The sequence below is a fragment of the Felis catus genome, chromosome B4 (genome assembly GCF_018350175.1).
Source record: "Felis catus isolate Fca126 chromosome B4, F.catus_Fca126_mat1.0, whole genome shotgun sequence".
In the NCBI taxonomy this organism is placed as follows: Eukaryota; Metazoa; Chordata; class Mammalia; order Carnivora; family Felidae; genus Felis; species Felis catus.
The window spans coordinates 134,335,714-134,352,749 of NC_058374.1; the positions used below are offsets into that span (position 1 = coordinate 134,335,714).

The 17,036-nt window shown below is 40.6% G+C and overlaps 1 protein-coding gene and 1 long non-coding RNA gene across 4 annotated transcripts in view; one reads left to right on the forward strand and one right to left on the reverse strand.

Moving 5' to 3' along the window:
* The window catches only part of EP300 (E1A binding protein p300), an 80,873-nt gene that overhangs the window by 45,829 nt on the left and 18,008 nt on the right, over positions 1–17,036 (forward strand). For 2 of the 3 annotated variants that reach the window (XM_045062431.1, XM_003989288.6), the window contains exons 11-19: positions 3,618–3,695; positions 5,171–5,280; positions 7,559–7,696; positions 8,345–8,782; positions 10,259–10,438; positions 10,637–10,781; positions 12,615–12,733; positions 14,129–14,368; positions 15,223–15,311. In XM_045062431.1, the coding sequence (XP_044918366.1) occupies positions 3,618–3,695; positions 5,171–5,280; positions 7,559–7,696; positions 8,345–8,782; positions 10,259–10,438; positions 10,637–10,781; positions 12,615–12,733; positions 14,129–14,368; positions 15,223–15,311 (1,537 nt within the window). The remainder of the gene's footprint in view (positions 1–3,617; positions 3,696–5,170; positions 5,281–7,558; positions 7,697–8,344; positions 8,783–10,258; positions 10,439–10,636; positions 10,782–12,614; positions 12,734–14,128; positions 14,369–15,222; positions 15,312–17,036) is intronic. The other variant, XM_045062432.1, reaches the window with a different exon arrangement.
* LOC105260771 overlaps positions 9,836–17,036 on the reverse strand; it is an 80,611-nt gene continuing 73,410 nt past the window's right edge. Inside the window, exon 8 of the long non-coding RNA XR_006601145.1 lies at positions 9,836–14,786. This is a non-coding gene — a long non-coding RNA (uncharacterized LOC105260771). The remainder of the gene's footprint in view (positions 14,787–17,036) is intronic.

A 17,036-nucleotide genomic window follows, 5' to 3' on the forward strand; every position in this document is an offset into this window, starting at 1 on the left:
TAAAGTAACCATACACTATACACTAGAATATTTTGAGGCTTCTCCAGAGCATCCCCTTTTTACCCAGGCAGTTGAAAGATTGAACAGATTTAACCAACCATCTGGAACCCTCCACTTAAAGGTGAAGGGCAAGGTGTGGCTGCCAGAGAAACCCCTCTAAGGTAATACCACCTACCCTCTTGAGCACATAGCACACACACACCCTGAGGGGATCGCTCCCTATACAGAGATAAAGGAATTCCTCCTGTGGTCCATGTAGATAATTACAACTGCAAGGGAGAGTTATTACAGAAAAAGGAAATTTTCAAAAGAAAAAATTACTATACACAGACATAAAAAGACAGCAGGGGATGGAAAACGAAATGGGAGAGTTGACTGAGTTTAAAACCAGATTAGCAATAACAAAACACAGAAGATAAGAATTAAAAAACGGCTTAAAAAGATACTAAATATGAGGTGCCTGGCTAGCTCATTTGGTGCAGCATGTGACTGTTGATTTCAGGGTCATGAGTTTAAGTCCCCACATTGGGTCTTAGACCTTAAATTAAGAAGAAAAAAATCGGGCACCTGGGTGGCTCAGTTAAGTGTCTGACTTCAGCTCAAGTGATGATCTCACAGTTCGTGAGATCGAGCCCCACATCGGGCTCCATGCAGACAGTTCAGAGCCTGAAGCCTGCTTCAGATTCTTTGTCTCCCTCTCTCTTTCTGCCCTCACCCCTTCGTACTCTGTCTGCCTCTCAAAAATAAACATTTTTTTTTAAAAAGTCAGTAGATGGGGCGCCTGGGTGGCTGTCGGTTGGGCGGCCGACTTCGGCTCAGGTCATGATCTCGCGGTCCGTGAGTTCGAGCCCCGCGTCGGGCTCTGTGCTGACGGCTCAGAGCCTGGAGCCTGTTTCAGATTCTGTGTCTCCCTGTCTCTCTGCCCCTCCCCTGTTCATGCTCTGTCTCTCTCTGTCTCAAAAATAAATAAACGTTAAAAAATAATAAAAAAAAAAAAGTAGAGAGATGATAGATATATAGAAAAAAAATTGAGAGATTAGGAAACCCAATGAGCTTAACTGAGACAACCAGGTGCCCCAATGCTAATTTGTTAATATTGGTTGCTTGGGGGGGTAGGGGGTGGTGATAGGCTTACTTGGATATATTTAGTGTTGTGTGTTATAAGGAATTTGTTCAATCTAGGTGTGTATTTTGCCTTGGGGTATTTATCTAGATGTGAATGATAAACATTTTAATTAATGGTTTCATTATGTATATGTATATATACATATTTTTTATCTAAATAAAAATTGTCATCAAAATGTTCTTCAGATGTTCATATGTTCCTTATGATAAAATTTTTTCAGAGTTTTTTTTATTTTTAACATCTGTTTATTATTGAGAGACAGACATAGAGCATGAGCAGGGGAGGGGCAGAGAGAGGGGGAGACACAGAATCCGAAGCAGGCTCCAGGCTCTGAGCTGTCAGCACAGAGCCTGACACAGGGCTCGAACTCATGAACTGTGAGATCATGACTTGAGCTGAAGTCAGTCGCCCAACTGACCAAGCCACCCAGCTGCCCCCCCTTATGATAAAATTTAAGAGCTGCCTCCTGGGCCCACAGTAGGTTTCATTGCACATTTATACCATGCAGTCGGTAAAAACCATCATGTGCATTATAGTTGTAAATGAAAGTGAGCCAGCTGTAGGCAGTAGAATTAGGTTTTTGTTTTTTCATCTGAATATTTTCATGTGTTTGAAAAGATTTTGCATAGAGGTGTCTGGGTGGTTCAGTTAAGTGTCCTACTCTGGATTTCAGCTCAGGTCATGATCTCACCGTTCATGGGTTCAAGCCCCACATTGGGCTCCACGCTGACCATGCGGAACCTGGTTGGGATTCTGTCTCCCTGTCTCTACTCTCCTCCACCACCACCCCCGCCCCGCCTTGCAATAAATAAACTTAAAAAAAAAAAAAAAAAACACTTAAAAATATACAGATTCCTGGTTTCCTTTAGAGATGGAAGGATCTAGCATATTTGGCCCTGTCTTTCCCACAGCAGCACCACAGTCTCTCACTAGAGTAATGGCTGCTTGTCATCATAGTTGTGCTTTTCCCACTTCATCTCAGTTGCTCCCTTTTCCCTGTTTCAGATGCCTGGTCTTTCCCACTGACTGGTACTGACTGCCTGGTCTCTGCTGGCATTTAGCTTGCAACACTTACCTGTGTTATTGACAGGGAAAAAGTTCCTTGTATATTAAGTGAAAATTTTGCTTTTATATAAAGTGTAGATGAATATACATGTGGAAAATTAAAACTATACAGGTTTATCTCTATTCTCTAATTTTTATATAGTGAACATAGGGTATATATGTAATTTTTAGAAATCTTGCACAATTGTGGATAAAAGAGTGTATGAATAAATGTTCAGAATTCTCTCCAGTATTCAATTTGACTGTATTATAGTTTTATTAAGAGCAATATTAGTGGCAAATCTTGATGGATTTAGTTAACTTGAATTGCACTAACCCACTTAGTTGTGTGATCATTTCTGTTACTAGTTAGTATAGCACACTGTAGGCTTCTCTTTAGAGCGTAGTCGTCACAAGTGTGTCTGAGATTTGAGTGCAGTAGCACTTTGGGTCAGGAGGTGTCCAAGGCAGAGTTGGGTCACTACAAGCATCCTGTCTTTTCCCACGGTGCTATAGAAATATTATTTGATCTACACGATGATGTGGAGAAAAGTTGGAAGGTCTATGCTAGAAGATGTGCAAATAATCCATGAAAATACTAGAAATTATATACAGTTGACCCTTAAACAACCAAGGGGTTAGGGGCGCCAACCCCTGCACAGTTTAAAATCCACATAAAACTTTTGACTCCCAAAAAAAACCCGTTGACCAGAAGCCTTAGGGATAACAAACAGATAACACATATTTTGCCTGTTAAGTATGTTAAATACTGTGTTCCTATAGAAAAATAAGCTACAGGAAAGAATCATAAGAAATACACATTTACTAAAAAAGTCCACATGTAAGTGGACTTGCAGAGTTCAAATGTTGGTCAAGGGTCAACCGTGTTTACATTTTGATGTCTTTTTTAATTCTTTCTACTTTTGTATTTAAGAGGTGTGCACAATATGTAGAGCAGTAGAGTACCTGAATTATTTAAAGTCAGTGTTCACAATGGGTTTGTGCGCATAAAAACACCTATTACTGGGGTACACAATCAAATCTGGTCACTGAACAAAATCTGTAGCTATCTGTTGAAGACATTCTCCTGCATAACAACCAAAAACAACTTAATTCAAACAGTTTAGTCAAATAGTTCAAATAGTAGCATATTAAATGCTATAATAGCCTTTCTCTTTTCTTTAAAGTTAAGAACTTACATTATTTTCTTGTCAGCACTGAAAGAAAGCATAGGATATACTGTAATTATTTGGAGGCTTTTCTTATATTCCAGAACTAACAGTTTTCTTCAGGTTCTTGTCTAAATTCATAGCTTTATTCTTTGGAGATTCAGGCTGAATTTTTCAAGATACTACTAAAGATATTTTGTGTTTTGTTTTTTTTTTTTTTAAACAAAAGTGCCTCTTGCCAAAGATGATTTTCTAACCATTTCTCTATTCTACCCTAGATGGCCCTCTGCCTGACCCATCTATGATCCGTGGCAGTGTGCCAAACCAGATGATGCCTCGGATAACTCCACAGCCTGGTAAGTTATGAAAGAAATCCATATATTTATTTAGCCATGGCTTTTTTTTTTTTTTTTTTTTTTTTTTTTTTCTCAGAGTAAGCTCCACGTCCAACATCCAACATGGGGCTTGAATTCATGACTCTGAGATCGAGAGTCCCATGCTCTACCAACTGAGCCAGCCAAGTGCCCCTCACCATAGCTTTTTTATTTTCAAAGTTTGTTTTGAGGGAGAGAATCACAAGCAGGCTCCACACTCTCATCGTGGAACCCAATGTGGAGCTCGACCCCACAGACTGTGAGATTGTGACCTGAGCCAAAATCAAGAGTCAGATAGATGCTCAACCGACTGAGCCACCAAGGTGCCCAACCATGGCTTTTTAAAACAGTCTCTGGTGTACTATAAAATTATTCTTGGGGCGCCTGGGTGGTTCAGTCAGTTAATCATCTGACTTCAGCTCAGGTCATGATCTCGCAGTGTGTGAGTTCAAGCCCTGTGTCAGCCTCTGTGCTGACAGCTCAGAGCCTGGAATCTGCTTCGGATTCTGTCTCCCTCTCTCTCTTCTCCTCCCCCATTTGCACTCTGTATCTCTCTCAAAAATAAAGATTAAAAAAAAATTTTTTTTAAATACTATTCTTGTCACCTTAATTCCTGCCTCAGCCCAGCAGCGTGTATCCTACTTGAGAAATCAGAACATATTTTGGATTTGGAGCCCAAGGAGAAAGGAAGGGTGTGGAACACAGTTTGGCTGGCAGGTGGCAAAAACATGAAACGGTCGAGCATCCATTTAAAAACAACCAGTCCAAGGGCACCTGGGTGGCTTAGTGGGTTAAGCGTCCAACTTCAGCTCAGGTCATGATCTCACGGTTTGTGAGTTTGAGCCCCGCATCAAGCTTGTGCTGACAGCCTGGAGCCTGCTTCAGATTCTGTGTCTCCCTCTCTCTCTGCCCCTCCCATGCTCATGCACTGTCTCTCTCTAACTCTCAATAATAAATAAATGCTAAACAAAAATTTTGTTTTTCTTTAAAAAAAAAAAAAAAAAAAAAAAACTGGTCCAGGCACCTAGGTGGCTCAGTCGGTTAGGTGTCTGACTTTGGCTCAGGTCATGACCTAATGGTCTGTGGGTTTGAGCTCTCTGTCGGATTGTGTGCTGACAGCTTGGAGCCTGGAGCCTGCTTCAGATTCTATGTCTCCCTCTCTCTGCCTCTGCCTATCTTTTGTGCTCTCTGTGTCAATAGTAAATGCCCAAACTTAAAAAAAATTATTAAAAATAAATAAAAACAACCGGTCAAGATGGATTTTATTCTAAATTGGAAAATTTTATTCAGAGACCTTATGTTAAGTAACAGTGTGGCTATAAATGGAACCAATTCATTCACAGTTGAAAACTGGTTCCTTTATTTGTCCTGATAAAATGTCACAGAATCAGAATTCTGTCTTTAGTTCTCCAATTCCATGAAGGCATTCAGATCTAATATTTTGTACTTACTCACAGGTATGAATCAATTTGGCCAGATGAGTATGCCCCAGCCCCCAATTGGACCCCGGCAAACCTCTCCTCTTCAGCACCATGGACAGTTAGCTCAGCCTGGAACTCTCAACCCAGTAAGTTTGACATCTTTGGGTAATTATCTTGGCCTTTAACATTTAAAAATCCTTTTTATCTGTTTGTACTTTGGAAACAATGCTTATAGTTGCTTAAATAGCTAATTATAAGTGAGTAACTTTAATCCAGATTTTTATCTTTAATTCTATTGTATTTGGCCTTTATTATACACTTAATAAATGATTATATATGTGTTTTGGAGTTGAGGGTAGTTATTTTTTTAAAGTGGAGTAGGAAAAAACTAAACCATATACCATAATTAGGCAGTAAATACTAAAATCCCTGATTTTTATCTATCTCTTTTACCTATAAATTGTTTTTAGAAATGTATCCTAAAGAAATCATCACTAAGATACCAAAAGGATATCATTTGGAGAAAATTCATGTTAAGCATCTTGTATACTCTGTTTTGGGGGGGGGGGGGGAAGTGGCATCCTGAATGTGCAGTAGGGGATTCACAATGGTTAAATTATGTACATTCATAAATTGTAATGCTCTACAAGCAATAATTTCAGAACTTACATGTTGGCATAAAAGCTGTTTACAGCCTTAAATGAAAAACCAAGTTTCTAAAGTGTATGTATTATAGGATCCAGTATAGTTAACTCTCTTGATTATAATCTGTGTAAAATAAACACTTAAAAAAATTTTGTTTCCAAGTACTATTCATAGTCCTAGTACTAGAAAACTCATAAGAGCATCCAGTCACCTTTCCCCGGAGTCTCATTGTTTAGTAGTCTGCACACTTTGATAGTCCTCTCTCTTTTATAATGCTCATCAAACATACAGCCTACCCAGGTAGGAAACTGTCTTTTGCAAGAACGATGGAGGAACAATTGCTTGGTTCTAGACACTGGAGAAGAGGGACTCTGAGCATCTCACTGCTCCTTATGCAGCCCACCTTTCCATGTTAACCCCAATCCTAGCCCTTTGAGAATTAGCTAGCGCCTCTAATCTTTGAGCCATTTTGGAGTTGTCTAGCATGTCTTGGTGCCATACTGCTATCGTTATAAGATAAATATCTTATTGTTGTGCCAGTGCTGTATACAGAAGCTGTGGCTGAACTTGGTAGCATTCATGGTCCACAAATACTTGAGGATTGTTACTTTTTTTTTTTTTTTTTTAATGTTTGGTAAAGTTTTTGGCCTTTGGTATTTCATAATTTCTCTATTAAAGGCCTGTATTTGGGGGGGGGGGGGGATTTTAGACATGAAATGTAACAGTCCTCAAGATAAAGCACATTTCCACTGGAGAGTACCCTCATGCCTCCTCCTACTTAATTCCTATCCCCTTTAGACAATGGATACCATGATTTCTGTAACCTGGATTAGCTTTACTTGTTTCTTAACTTCATATAAATGGGATCATTCAGATGTACTGTATTGTGTCTGACCTTTTTGGCACAACATGATGGTTTTGATGTTCACCTACACTGTTGTTTATATCAATAATTCATTAAAAAAAATTTTTTTTAACATTTATTTTTGAGAGAAAATGTGTGAGTGGGAGAGGGGCAGAGAGAGAGAGAGGGAGACACAAAATCCAAAGCAGGCCCCAGGTTCTGAGCGGTCAACACAGAGCCCGACGTGGGGCTTGAGCCCACAAATCGTGAGATCATGACCTGAGCCGATGTTGGATGCTTAACCAACTGAGCCATCCAGGCCACCCAGTAATCCCATTTTTTATTGCTGAGTAGTATTCCATTTTGTGAGTGTGCCACAGTTTGTTTATTCTTTGCTATTGATGGACATTTCGAATATTTCCAGTTGTTGACTATTATGAATAAAGCTACTATAAACATGTTTTCACCAAAAATAAAAAGAAAGAGATGTAACAGTCCTCAAGCATTTGTGGACCATGAATGCTACCAAGTTCAGCCACAGCTTTTGTAAGATTTTAATTGTACCGATCATGGAGTCTTATAATTTGTGATGTTACAATATCATGACATGAGCAAAGACCTCATGAAGTTGTAGTTCATGATCACTTAACAAACAATATGCAAAAGCAGTTACTTCTGTACCTTGTCAGGTGCATTTGTGTATTGGGAGAATCGGTTTGTGTATAACCTCCTGTAATTGCTTTAGAGTAGGCCTTGGTCAGCTTTGAGGGTGTTCTCCACTACCTTTGCATGAGAGTCCACTGTTGCACACTTTCTTCCTTTCCTACCCCACCTTCCCCTCAGCAGAACCAGAGTAGTTGGGGATTCTGGCTGTAGTAGAATAACCACAATGAAGCAATTTGGTGCTCTGTGTTTATTCTTTTCCCCCTCTGCAGCCAATGGGCTATGGGCCTCGCATGCAGCAGCCTTCCAGCCAGAGCCAGTTCCTTCCCCAGACTCAGTTCTCAACACAGGGAATGAATGTAACGAATATGCCTTTGGCTCCGTCTGGCGGTCAGGCACCGGTGTCTCAAGTATGTCCCAGGGATGGGTTTTTTTTACTTGTTTTTGTGATCCTTGAAACTTCTCTTGATCTGGCAACAAATAATGGGTCAAAATAGATGGTTTTTTTTTAAGTTTTTAATAAGAACAATTATGGACATATGGTATTCTGAACATGAGTTTACCATGACATAGCAATGCTACTAATTGTTACAAACAAAATAGATTAAATTGATAGTTGTAACCAGTTGTTAAAGTAGCGAACACTTTTTAAAATGAATTCTGAACATGAGATTACTATGACATAGCAATGCTACTAATTGTTACAAAGTAGATTAAGTCGATACTTGTAACCATTTGTTAAAGTAGCATACACTTTTTAAAATGAAATCTTAGAACTTTAATGCAAAAGAACTGTGACTGAAGAGAGCAGAGCCAGGCAGAAAATACTGTGGACTCAACTGTCCCGTGCCTCTACAGTGGCTGTGGCCATTCTGGTGGGTTTTTTTGAAGCCTACTTAATTAAATACTACATTGGTTGGATTATCTGAAGACATGCCCCTAGTAACAAGATTTTTGACATATTTTGAAGTGGAAGCATATTGCATATAGGCTGCCTATGTAATTACTTCTTGCATTGTGTTCTGAGTCGTCATGTTGTTCTGTTTCTCATTTAACAGGCACAGATGTCCAGTTCTTCCTGCCCTGTGAATTCTCCTATAATGCCTCCAGGGTCTCAGGGGAGCCACATTCACTGTCCCCCTCTCCCTCAATCAGCTCTGCATCAGAATTCACCCTCTCCAGTACCTAGTCGCACCCCCACGCCTCACCACACTCCCCCAAGCATAGGGGCTCAGCAGCCACCAGCAACAGCAATTCCAGCCCCGGTTCCTACACCTCCAGCCATGCCGCCTGGGCCACAGACCCAAGCTCTCCATCCACCTCCAAGGCAGACACCTACACCGCCACCAACGCAACTCCCTCCCCAAGTTCAACCTTCACTTCCTGCTGCCCCTTCCGCCGACCAGCCGCAGCAGCAGCCTCTCTCACAGCAGAGTACAGCAGCATCTGTTCCCACCCCAACGGCACCGCTGCTGCCTCCGCAGCCTGCGACTCCAGTAAGCAGAGACGTGTTTTGGCAGAATCCTTCTAGCTGTACCCTAGTGTTAGATTATTTATGTGCCGTTTGTATTCTGTATTGTGCCGTCTCCCCAGTTAGACCAGAATCTCTCTGTAGTTAGGGACTTTCTTTTCCTTCCTGTTCTTGCCATTGTAGTACCTAGCATGGAGGGAGCTCAAAGGTTTTGTTTAGGTCCGATGTTGACCATGGTGTGTTTTGTCTTATACTCCAAGGCTTACAGGCATGTAAGTGGGGTGGCAAGCAGAAAGAATCCATAGTATGTTTAGCACATCACGTAAATTTTATTTTATTTTTTTATTTTTTTTTTCAACGTTTTTTATTTATTTTTGGGACAGAGAGAGACAGAGCATGAACGGGGGAGGGGCAGAGAGAGAGGGAGACACAGAATCAGAAACAGGCTCCAGGTTCCGAGCCATCAGCCCAGAGCCTGACGCGGGGCTTGAACTCATGGACTTCGAGATCGTGACCTGGCTGAAGTCGGACGCTTAACCGACTGCGCCACCCAGGCGCCCCAAAATTTTATATATTTTAAAGAATCTTTTTTCAGACAGTCTGACCTGTAATATTTGAGAGCAAACGAACAAAACCATGGATCTATGAATGTCTGTGGTCCGAGCCAAGGTTAGAAAATCATGACCTAAAATGAGAAAAGTATGGGTCTGAAACAGTCTGTAACTTTCTTGTGAGAGGCTCATTATGTATGTAGCAGAAATGCAAGTTCACATCTAATAGCTACATCGTTACCAATTCTCTGTGTCAGGGCATAGAACTTTCTACTTGTTAACTGATACTTAATATTTTAGTTTCTGTCCTGTTAGTAAGCCAAGAAGTCCCATGAGTCACAGCTACTTCATAAAACACCATAAGTAAGCAACTGGTTCATCCCAGCCTCTGATAAGTGAGGAACGGCAGAGTGCACAAAGGGAGCTTTTGATTCAGGTAGCTCCTGAAAATACTAACTACTCGGTATGAGGTTTCTTATTGGAAGACTTAGGATAAAGAAATTACCAGTTATCCCGTTAAAACGTGGTGAGTGTGGGAGTTCATTTTATTCTACTTCTTCTGTACATTTGCAGCTTTTCCCGCTGATAAGTTCAAAACAAAACAAAATAGCCAGTCATCCTTCTTTTCTTTCTGCTTCTCTGTAAACGTGAGTCTTCGGAGGCAGGCAGCTCTACGACCCCATCCCTCCCACACTGCCACAGAATGACAGCCAGTGCGGGCTCTCTTAGGTACAGCAGCCAGTCGGCCTTTGCAAGTCCTCAGTCTCTTGTTCTTAAGCACAGTTTACTTCAAGGGAGTGAAATAGGCCGAGTACACGAAAGCACCATAAACGAATAGAATGATACTAGCCTCAAAATAGGTGGTTAATCATACCATCCTGATGCGCAGCTTGAATTCTGGTTGTATACATGGCAAACTTTTGTGCTTTTTCCCCCTCTTTTCTGTCCAGCTTTCCCAGCCAGCTGTAAGCATTGAAGGGCAGGTATCAAACCCTCCATCTACTAGCAGCACAGAAGTGACTTCTCAGACCATTCCTGAGAAGCAGCCTTCACAGGAAGTGAAAATGGAGGCCAAGATGGAAGTGGATCAGCCAGAACCAGCAGATACTCAGCCGGAGGACATCCCAGAGGTGAGGGTCGGGCAGTGGCTGCTGCTACTTGGGTAGGACCTCTGTCTAGGAGCCCCACTAAACCCGTTACAGGAAAGTATTCTGGTAATTAGGTCTCATTTCATGACTTCCACATGAGAAAGAGTAAATAGGACGGTGATCTTACTGCTTCCTGGTGACAAGTCTTTGGAATAATAAAAATTTCACCTTGTCTTTCAGACTAAAGCAGAAGACTGTAAAATGGAACCTACAGAAACAGAGGAGAGAGGCACGGAGTTAAAAACTGAAACAAAAGAAGAGGAAGACCAGCCGAGTACTTCGGCTACCCAGTCATCTCCAGCCCCGGGACAGTCAAAGAAGAAGAGTAGGTCTCTTAGGCTCTCTGTTCCTGGAGGCAGGGAAAAAAACACAAACTTTGAATAGATGGGGTCGGGTTCTTGGTCCCAGAAATTGACTTTGATGTGATTTCATTAAGCTTGGAGCCCTTTTGGCCTGGTCTCTGTGTTGTTACTGGTGTTGGAGAAGACTTTGTCTTTCCTGTGGTAGGTATATTTGCTTCCTGCAGTCACTGGGTCAGTCACACCCTTCATTTCTCCAGGGTTGGGTGCTTAACAACCTCTCAAAATTGTCTTTTCTTCAGAGGAAGAAATTGTTACGTACCCTTGACTAAAATGCAAGAAACAGTAGCAGCGATAATAAATAGTACTACGTATTGTCAGCCTACTGTATGCACCAGGTACCATGCCACACACCTGTACTCTCCCATCTACTAACTTTACAACAACTCTGGGCAGTTACTGAAAACCTGAGGCTGGGCAAGGTTAAGTAGCTTGCCCCAGCTCACTCAGCTGGTTAAGTGAACCCAGGCAGACCAATTTCAGTCTGCTCCCAGCCAGCTCCTAAATATTAATGAGTCAAACCGAGCAAGCAGCTCAGCTTAGTACAGAGTGTTAAAATCTGTTTAATTCCCACAGAAATTGATTTACCAACTTTGGGACTAGGACTTCTTAGGGCTCTAGTGACACCCTCTATGGCACAGGTAGGGCTTCTTTCAAGGGAGGAATCTGCCGGCTCCTAAAGATGCTGTATATAAAGGTGTTCCATTAATACAATGCAGCTTAAAATGTTAGGGTTAAAAATTTACTTGGATTTAAATAAGGTTTATATGATCAAGGTGTATTTTAAGGTAGGCTGCAAGAAACCCAATCTCACTGTTAGGAATCTGTCTTTAAAACAGCTAATTTCACAAGTTTGTTCAACTTTGTTCTTTTGAGCACAACCAGATATGAGAAACAAAGAATCCTCTCCCATCTGTTTAATTTTTTTCATGGCTGCCCCACTATGAAGTGAAAAATATCTAAAGTACTAACAAATAAGCTATCTTGAAGATAAAATTATTTTGTAAACAGAAGAAATAACAAAGCCTCTGCTCAGAGTGTTTTAAAGCTCAAACCTGGACCCTTAATGAGTAGCTTCTTAAATAATAGCTTAAATTAATTCCATTTGGGACACACCAGCAAATCTTTCCTGACTTTAGAAACATACCCAAGTACACTGGAATGAAATTTGATCAGTTGAGTCTGTTGTTTGGGCAATAATAATTTAGTTCTCTCTTTGTTTAGACTTGAACCTACCATTTGTTATTAAGATAGTAAATATATGTATTCCTCCTAAGCTCTAAAACATCAAGCAGTTTAATGAGGGACTCTTCCCACCAGGGGTTCTGATTCCTTTAGTGGTGAGACAGTATCAGGTCTTCTGACTTGTTATATACTCTTCTCATGAGTGAGGACCTCTTTCTGTTCTTCTTTGACAGCACACGCCCCTCTCCCCCGCCATCACTAGTATATTTTGGAATTTTTTTTGACCAGTGTCTTCATAAATTTCTGGAATGCTTAGGATGCTGTTTCTACTTGGTCAAGGCTATTTTAACTGAATTTCTGATCGAAGAAGTAGCTGAGCTGTTCAGGGTATTTAAAGCTGACTAGACACGGTGTCTACCTGACACCATTTAAAGGCGCTACCTGATGTGGACCAAAAATTAGAAATAGGAAGTGTGCTGTAAGTGGTATTTCCATGGAGACGGTATAAGCAGTTTTGTGTTTTGTGGCTCTTGAGATTTGTTTTAATAGCTTCAGCTTGAGCATTTTCTTTTTCTTTTACTTAATTGATAACTAATTTCAATTGTGCTCTTAAGTTTTTAAACCAGAAGAGTTACGACAGGCACTGATGCCAACATTGGAGGCACTTTACCGACAGGATCCAGAATCCCTTCCCTTTCGTCAACCTGTGGACCCTCAACTTCTAGGAATCCCTGTAAGTATGTGGTGGTATTTTTTTTTCTTTTTTCTTTTCTTTTTTTTTTTTTTTTTTTTTTAGTGTTCATGCAGGTGAGTTGAGGAGGAGCAGAGGGAAAGTGGGGGAGAGAATCTTAAGCAGGCTCCGTGCCCAGCATGGACCCCAGTGCTGTGCCATGCTTGATCCCCTGACTGAGATCGTGACCTGATCAAGACTCAGACGCTTAACCAACTGAGCTACCCAGGTGCCCCTGTGGTGGTAGTTTTGATTTTTTTTTTTTTTTTAATTTGTTAACAGCTTTATTCAGCTATAATTCACATATTATTCAAGACACTCAAACTGTACAATTCATTGATTTTTGTGTATTGACAGAATTGTGCAGCCATCACCACTGTCAATTTGGGATCATTTTCATCACCCCAAAAAAGAATCCCTGTGTCCATGAGCCCTCATGCCCATTTCCTCCCCCATCCAACCACTAGTCTGCTTCTGTCTCTATGGATTTGTTTATTCTGGATGTTTCATTAAATGGAATTATATAGTATGTGTTTCTTTGTGACTGACTTCTTTCAGGGTTCATTCATAACGTAGCACGAACCAGTACTTGATTCCTTTTTATGGCTCAGCAATACTCCATTGTACGGCTCTGCCACATTTTTGTTACCCATTCATTAGTTGATGGACATTTTAGTTGTTTACACTTTTGGGCTATTGAGGATCGTGCTGCTGTGAATGAACATTCATGTATAAAATTTTTGTGTGGTATATGTTTTTGTTTCTTTGGGGTATATACCTAGGATCGTGATTACTGGGTCGTAGGCTTATTTATTTTTATCACCTGAGTAGCAGTAGCTCTGGTAGAAAAGATGGACCCAAATTAACTTCCTCTGTTTTTAAAATTGCCTTTGCACACCAGACCGCTGGCACACTTCATTTGAGGCTTGTCAGTGGTATTGGATAAGGCAGTGGAGTGCTTACAGGGGCAAAATTCATTAGGAACTTCTTTTTCCCTATATTTTTGAGGCCTTAGATCACTGAAGTTCACTGGGCTTAGTTTTCTCAAGAGTAGGCCCCTTTTACTACTAAAATGTTAAGGCTGTTTTACTTCTGGGTGTTTCAATGGATCACACATACACTGTGGTAAAGTATCTGGAGTTGTTTTAGTAGATCATCAGCCTGCTGTCTGAAAAGTTTATGTAGTGACTCTTGTTATTTCTGCCCTCTGAGTTGCTTCATATCTCTGTAGCCTAATAACTTAAAGAAGTGATAGGTATCAACTTAATTCCTTGGACATATAGTCAGGACAGCGACTTAACTTTTCTGGAAAATTAATGATTATAGGAAGAAACACCAGCTACCTTAAATATACTGAGACTTTGTGGTAATGTTGCTTGGTGTCACTTACCCTTCTAGGATTACTTTGATATTGTGAAAAGCCCCATGGATCTTTCCACCATCAAGAGGAAGTTAGACACTGGACAGTATCAGGAGCCCTGGCAGTATGTGGATGACATTTGGCTTATGTTCAACAATGCCTGGTTGTATAATCGGAAAACATCACGGGTGTACAAATACTGCTCCAAGCTGTCTGAGGTCTTTGAACAAGAAATTGACCCAGTAATGCAAAGCCTTGGATATTGTTGTGGCAGAAAGGTAAGAAATTTTTGCATGGTAAGAATTATTGAAAACTTGACTAATAGAATCCTGAATCATCAGATTGTAAACTCATAATAGGGCTTTGGATCTTACTTATCTATGGGTGCACAGTGCCTGGCACGTACTGTTGTTTTCTTGCACACCAGTTCACATGTAGCTCCTCTTGTCCCATTGAGTTTTTTTTGCTAAGTGGCTGAAGGATGTGACTGCTAAGCCTACCTCAGAGTGGTGACATAATACTGTACCGTAGTCTCTCCTTACCTGTGGTTTCACTTCCTGCCATCTCAGTCAACCATGGTCCAGAAGCAGAGATTCATCTTCTGACGTATTGTCAAAAGGTCAATATCGTTTATGCTACATCACAGTGCCTCCATCGTTCATGTCCCTTCATCTCATCACCTAGGCATTATATCTTCTGTCATCACAAGAAGGGTGGGTACAGTGCAGTAAGATATTGAGAGAGCCCACAATCACGTAACTTTTATTACAGTGTGCTATTGTAATTGTTCTATTTTATTACTAGTTATTAATCTCTTACCGTGCCTCATTTGTAAGTTAACTCTGTCATAGTTACGTACGTATAGGGAAAACCACAGTATGTATAGGGTTTGGTGCGGTCCACAATCTTAGGCATCTACTAATGGTCTCTGCCTGTGGATCAGTGGGACTGCTACAGTATAGTCAACTAGAATGGTTGTGGTTCTGTGTATTGCCTTGGAAACTGAAATAGCTTGTTAACTGCATAAATGAGAACTAAGAATTCACTGACTTTTGTTTCTGATTTGCCAGTGTAAATATTCTAGCTTGTCTTGCAGGTGTGTGTACTATTTAACAAATGGTTTCTGTTGCAGTTGGAGTTCTCTCCACAGACACTGTGTTGCTATGGCAAACAGTTATGCACAATCCCTCGTGATGCCACTTACTACAGTTACCAGAACAGGTAAGCTCAACTATGTGTGGACCATGGTCCGTGTATCCGTGTGTCCAGGGACTGCATGCGGATGGACCAGCACACATACATTCATGGTCATGTGTACCTTGCTTGAAAACAGCTGTACAGCACAAGTTCTGGTCCTAGCATTCTGCCTTTTTTGCAGGATTAGTGTAGTTTTCTAGCAGGAAGTAGCCTTCTGTCAGTTATCTGGCCCCTTATTTTTTATAAGGCAGGAACTCAAAGCCTTGGGAGGTTAAGCAGCTCAAAGAGTTGGTGGCATAGATGGGATTACATCGTGGCCCCCGCTTCTCTTTCCCATTTCTGCTCACAGCTTACCACAGCCTGAGGCAAACTGAGAAAATTTGTGAACGAATTAGTTGTTTTCTTGTCCATGAAACTGCTGCTCTCGCCTTTCCCAAAAACTATCCACAAACTTTTAACCAAAAGTTTGTTAGCCAGCTGTATCATTTGGGATATGTTTCATTTTTGTGTGCAGCCTCTCCATAAATTGTTCTTCTCAGAGCATTTGAAAACAGGATTTCAGAGTTTCTGCTTTGCCCGGGTTAACCATATAAAAAGGAGTACCTCCAAAAATAGGTCTGCACCAGACTTACTTAAAAAAAGACTTGCATATGACAGTGGATGGTAGAGTTGTAATAAATTAGGTGCCCCTGCTTTATCTTCTCCTGCCCAAACAATGGCTGTAATCCCAGAGATGGCATTCAGTAATCTATTTTAACTAAGATCTGTCTCCTAGATTCATTAATTAGCCTACAGTATAACATGCACAGAATGTTTTGGGGCTCTGAAACGGTAATAACAAGGCTGGGCAGTTAATATCTTTTAATAAAACCAAGCTCATGGTGGTGGTTTTTGCTGAACTTGTGTGCTACAGATGCATTTCCAGCTTTGAAAAAGTCGCTTGAACTTTTTGTTTTGATGACAAAAAGGTGCGCTCTCCTAATGGTTTGTTGTAATCATTAGAATCCACAGTTTTTCAGTCTTAATACCTGGGGAAAACCCTCAAGTTGTTAAAAGCACTTGCATTTTAAAAAAACAAGTTAACAACTGGCATGAAGTTCTTCTCATGCTGCAGTCTTGACATTTATACCAGTTTGGATTTTTTAACATGAATCTACAGTGTTTGTAATCTTTGTATCCAGAACATGTCATCATGTGCCTGCACACACCACTGCCTTTCTTTCTTGCCTTTTAAACTATGTCAGTTGATGGCTACGATCCATATTTAAGCACTTGTGCAGATTTTTCATTGAAAAATAGAGAATTTTTTAAATTTATATGCCTTCCTTGGGAAGCAAAAAGAAATTTTGTGGGTTTTTTTCAACCCAGGGTTGTTTTTAGGTAATTGCTTCCTGGTCTTGTATTCGTAGTGAATTTTTTGTTATTTATTTTGCTGTTATTGGAAATGGGGAGAAGTGTGTGATTGCTGTGTTTCAGTAATAGATTAGCAATTCTTCTCTCTCCAGTATGTTTATCCTTCCCCTTTTTGATTATTTGCATCAAATAGCATTAATTACTAAAATGAAAGAATGTAGGTCTGTGTAAGTGATACTTTTTTGTTTTATTTGCTGTAATCATTTGCTGCTTGTGATCCCATTTGAGATATTTAATGCTAATCTGTGCTTTGCCTTGGCTTTCTGCTTTGTGTTGTCTTGTCTTGCTTTTATGTTTTTTGTTGTCCTGCAATCCCTCATTTCTTCGTTTGTTTTG